Source organism: Montipora foliosa, chromosome 4 (assembly GCF_036669935.1).
Source record: "Montipora foliosa isolate CH-2021 chromosome 4, ASM3666993v2, whole genome shotgun sequence".
Taxonomy (NCBI): Eukaryota; Metazoa; Cnidaria; class Anthozoa; order Scleractinia; family Acroporidae; genus Montipora; species Montipora foliosa.
In genome coordinates this window covers 16,510,299-16,515,298 of record NC_090872.1, presented here as the reverse complement: position 1 = coordinate 16,515,298, position 5,000 = coordinate 16,510,299, and the positions used below count along the sequence as shown (strand labels likewise).

Sequence of the window (5,000 nt, the reverse complement as noted above, 5' to 3'; positions counted from 1 at the left end):
TCAGCAAACGGGGCATAATGCAGGTTGTAGAAATTGCCGAAGCCGTCTAGCCTATATGCATCTACAGTCAGTAGTAATAAGCACAGCACCTGCAGTGCCAAACATTAATTAGAGACCATAAGCAACGCCAACGAAAAAGTCGTCTCGAAACATCTCTCATCTGTTAATAAGACAAACGTTGGTTATGAAATTGGAACGAACATTTATCCCTACAAACGTGTTTTCTTTCTCTATCTTGGCCATTTGTAGTTCTGCAAGAAAGATCTCGCGTTTTGTTCGCAGGGGGCTGTGAAGAAGTTTTGCGAGTTTTCATTGCCCGTTTTGTTGTTCTCTATTTAGTAATTATAAAACCCAGCGGTGCTAAGTTGAGTAACTGAGACGCTTTGTAAAAACACTCAATTGATAAACCTCTTTCGAAAGTATCGAAACTCGTCAATTTTAGGACGATCACAAGTATTACACATCACTCTTTTATCAAGACGGGGGACACCTATGGACAGACCTCAGACAAAGAGCTGGAAGCGTACGAGATGATCATCTTTCGTCAAACAATCGTGCAATTGGGGTGGTCAAACTGCCTTTCAAGTTTCCATTCTACGGTCACTATGTGACAAATGCAACTCTTACCACTGGAGGTAAGATATTACGTGTAGTAAAGCCATGTATGAAAACCTTCCTCTCTGCATTGAACAATTGCAAAAGCAATGCAAAAGTTTATGTATGTACTGATTTATACCAATAGCTTCTTATCAAGAAATGTCACTTTCAAAAGCCAATTAACGCTAATCCCAGATTAAAAATTAACCAAGGAGTTTATTTCTTTATTCCCAAATGCTGTTGAACGCTGATAAACGGCAAAACTTTACATTAGAAGAAGTCAATCTTGAAAAACAAGAATAAGCAAAAGAAACTTTCACCAAAAGTTGAAAACATGAAACAAAAGTTTACGCCAATCCTGGATTAAGTTAATAGGCTTTCGAACAACCGGGCCCTGGGCTACAATAACCGAGGTAGCCGCGGCAAATTTTTTACACGATTTGAGATGAGATTTGTTTCTGCAGGTTTTATTAATCTGGGTATATCAAAAAGCCGTCAAGTGTCAAAGTTTCAGTATGTTGCCCCACTGATGGCACACTTTAACCCTTCACTTAACATCACAAGCACAGTTCATCATTTTACCGACGGTAAGAGAAAAAGCAATGTTTGCATTTGAGTTTACTACACATAGTGCCTAGCAAAAAAATCACTCGCATCTTTTATAACAGATGTGAAGTATAAACAAAATCGACCAAATCGTATCTTGTATGCGTGTTAGCGCAGGTGTTTGCCCGTGCTTGAACAAGTTGCATGACTGTTTCGAATTCTGACTGGTTCATTCCGATTTTGCATCGAAGCTTTTGCCAGGAAGTAGGTCACTATCATCAATTATTTTGGTATTGACTTTGTTGCTCTCGATCACAAATAGCCCTGATATCAGCAATAGCAGGGAGGGGGAGGTGGGGGGGGGGGGGTGGTCATATCTCATGCCAAATTCGTCTTCTCGTGACACGTCATAAGTTACGGTCGCTTTTTCTTTCCAGTCTGCCTAACGCCAGGTACGAGGGCTACAAATCGACTGAAAAAAATAAAGTGGCGTAACATACATTACGGCACAATAAAACGAGGTTATTGAGATATTTTTATATCTGATCTTTGCAAGAAGCATCAAAAACAGACTTTCGTTCATTAGTGGGCCGCCGAACTGCCCGAACATTGCCCGATGAATGAATTGGCGAATCATGACGCGCTTACTATCTGAGACGAAACAAACACGTTTCGTCACCAATCTTCAATTAGCAACATTTTTAACGCAATAAAAAAGACCTCAAAAAATAATGATGTTTGCCCTATTTTAACTTGATTGAGATCGAAAATCCGGCCCAAAAGAGTCGATTGATGCGAATGGCTTTGATTTTATAATGTCCAGTCCTCACTTCACCATGCAATATGGTTTGCAGGTGATAGCAAAGAAAAGTACCAAGACAGTCAAAAGCACGTGCGAGCACGTGCGAGCACGTGTAGAGGCAGAGGGCATGTTTTTGCTGATAAAATTGCACTCTTTGGCGGCGTTGCAGTTATCTTTGTCATTTTTGACGGGTAATAGTGTAAAGAAAGAATAGCACTGATGATCTCTTTGTTTCTTGCAACTTAGGGAATGAATTCATTATTCAGTGGTCAAACGTAATCCTTGATAACGATCCTGAAGGTAAGGAATTCTTCATTTTCAGTCAGCATGGATAGTGATATTTGGTAATACTGCACAATTAAATTTCTTTTTTCTTTATTCGTCAAAATTTATTCTCTTTTCAGCGGGCAGCTTTACGTTTCAATGTGTGTTGAACAAGACTGGTGAAATTAAGTTTATCTATCACAAGATCCCGTTTCCAGTGCACAACATTTCAGTTGAAGGTCATCCAGTTGCCATTGGCATTTCGGATGCTTATTACGTCGACACGCTCAAACACTACTACGGCATTTGTAAGTAGAGCGGTAAATAACGCGAGTTGAGTCAATTAAAGATGAAGCAATCGAACGGAAAAACGATAATAGCCTCCTTTGAACGACAGAGGAACAAATGTCTCAGGCAACAAGAACAGCTAAAACAACTTTTGGGAGCAAAAGACATACCGTGAACGTGTCCGGAAACTAATGACAATTACCACTGCATTTTTGGGAGGCTATTGTAACTCTCGTTGAACTGCATTTATTCAGTAAAAGCTTTACTGTAAATTTGCAAGATCAGTATTACCTCTTTGATTCATTTCTATCTTTTTTGCAGGGCAATTATTTCGCACATTCTATACTTACGACGCGGTGCACATCAACCAAAGCTGGGTTATAAATAACGCTGCTGTCATATTTCGCCCAAAAGCCAGTAAGACAGACAAAATTATACTATTTCCAACCTTAGTTTACAAACTTACTATTCTATCAGTTTAATAACTCTTTTGGTTTAGAGAAGGTAACAGATATAACCGTTTTCAACGTTATTAATTCGTTGAAATTATTTGCTGTTTCATTGCTTAAAATTAAATCCTTCCATGCAGGTTGCATCTCAGCAGGGACATGTGAAGAATGTGCCAAGAGAAAAGAATCCACTGAATTTAATTGCACATGGTGCCAAAAGATTAACAGGTTATTAATAACTCAAATTTTTCCGGTAATTCTACTTATGAGCATGTTATGCGCCGATCAATTCGAAACTTCAACATCCCCTGGGAATTTGAACTTTTGAAGATTGGATTGTTCAAATTCCCGCCCCCTCGGGCCAAAATGGTGTTAAAATGCCCTACCCTATCGTCGGATTTGTCTGTCATACCCTACTAAAGAACAATCGTCGGCTCCTGTCGTCTTTAATAAAGACATTTTTTGTAAGCCAATCGCTCACAATTGCTATATGTCTTCCTTTAAACTCTTCCATCTCGTCCAAACACGTGTTTTATAGCTATTAGCGACTTCGGCGCCCGAAAAAAAATCATTTGGATCCTGACACTTCCAGTTCAATTTTCCCCACGCCACGGAGGCAAAGGTCAAATTCCCCACTCCCCGGGCACAGAAGATTGTCATATGGCCGGTGTTTGCCCGGAAGGGGGGGGGGGGGGGAGGGGGTTGTTGAAGTTTCGATTTGATGGGCGCATTATTACTAGTAAACACTTTGAACCCTTGACTACACGGGTGCATTTGGGAAGGGGGTAGCCGACTCTGTTTGCGTTCTACCTCGCCGCAGTACTGGAATATGTGTCTAGCAGGACAACAAAAGGTGTGTACATCCGAAGCCGACCAGATGATGGCCTCTTCAACCTTGCCAGGCTGCGTGCTACGTCAAAGACAACAGTGATCTGCGTGAGGGGGCTGCTTTATGCAGACGACTCAGCTCTGGTAGCTACAAGCCAGGACGTTATACAGGAGATTACCGATCTGTTTGTTGAGGCTGCAACTTGCTTTAGACTGCAAATAAATGCAACCAAAACTGAGCTCCTTTACCAACCATCACCACTGCAGCAAGAGCACGAGCAACCTCTTGTTGAAGTAAATGGAGAGGCTTTGAAGAATACTAACGCTAAGATCAAAGTCTACAACACTGCAGTGCTACCATCACTTCGATATTCCACCGAAACGTTGATCCTCTACCCTAGGCACATCAAGCAGCTGACCCGAGTCCAACTCCGTCATCTACGGCAGATCATGAATATAAAATGGACAGACAGAATTCCAGACGTGACGGTCCTGTAGCGAGGAGCTGCGAGTGTGGAAGCCTTGATTGTATGACTGATGATCGCCTCCCCAAGCAAGTGTTTGATAGTGCGTCTAGTGGGTGGCAAGCGGAAGCGTGGTGGTCAGAAACTGTGGTTTAAGGATGGGCTGAGAGTTGAGGAAAAGCGAGCAGCCGACTATCTGTCTGCTCATGCTCGGTGCGACTCAGTTCCTAGTGCCAGTGACTTCAGCAGTGAGAAATGTAAAAGGTTATGTAGATCCAGAGCCGGTCTGGCAGCTCACCTACGAGCATGCAAGAACAAACCAACATGACTTATTCACAATCTCTCCTCTATCGTGTCTACATCGAAATCGATGGACTGGCGATAACGATGATGATGATGATGTTAATTCCCTTTATTTTTAAAGCCGTACGCTTTGGGCATATATCCTCCCTGAAAGCGGCATTTTACCTAACCTGCGTTTTCGTTTCAGGGGAATTGTGTTCTTGCGAGGATTTTTTTTGTGTTTCCTCTCCACCTCTGAATATTCTGACTCCGCCCCTGCAAAAGTGTAACCCTTCAAATGAAAGTTACTGGATAGTACTTTCGTGTGGTGTTGTTTATTATGCCATGGAAAGTGGTGTACGTTTTCCTTTAATGCCTCACAAGTTGCGAGTTTCTTACTTAGTGCCCAGTCTCTCTCTTGACCCCTTGATGACTGTACGGCCTTATGAGATATTTTTTACTTGTCATCTTTTCTTCTTT

General features: G+C 41.7%; 2 protein-coding genes across 2 annotated transcripts in view; one reads left to right on the top strand and one right to left on the bottom strand.

Moving 5' to 3' along the window:
• The window catches only part of LOC138001068 (uncharacterized), a 424,432-nt gene that overhangs the window by 209,811 nt on the left and 209,621 nt on the right, over positions 1 to 5,000 (bottom strand). The window lies entirely within an intron of this gene.
• The window catches only part of LOC138001063 (plexin domain-containing protein 1-like), a 6,652-nt gene that overhangs the window by 350 nt on the left and 1,302 nt on the right, over positions 1 to 5,000 (top strand). The window contains exons 2-7 of the mRNA XM_068847730.1: positions 480 to 635; positions 1,062 to 1,184; positions 2,192 to 2,245; positions 2,350 to 2,517; positions 2,819 to 2,914; positions 3,087 to 3,174. Of these exons, the coding sequence (XP_068703831.1) occupies positions 480 to 635; positions 1,062 to 1,184; positions 2,192 to 2,245; positions 2,350 to 2,517; positions 2,819 to 2,914; positions 3,087 to 3,174 (685 nt within the window). The remainder of the gene's footprint in view (positions 1 to 479; positions 636 to 1,061; positions 1,185 to 2,191; positions 2,246 to 2,349; positions 2,518 to 2,818; positions 2,915 to 3,086; positions 3,175 to 5,000) is intronic.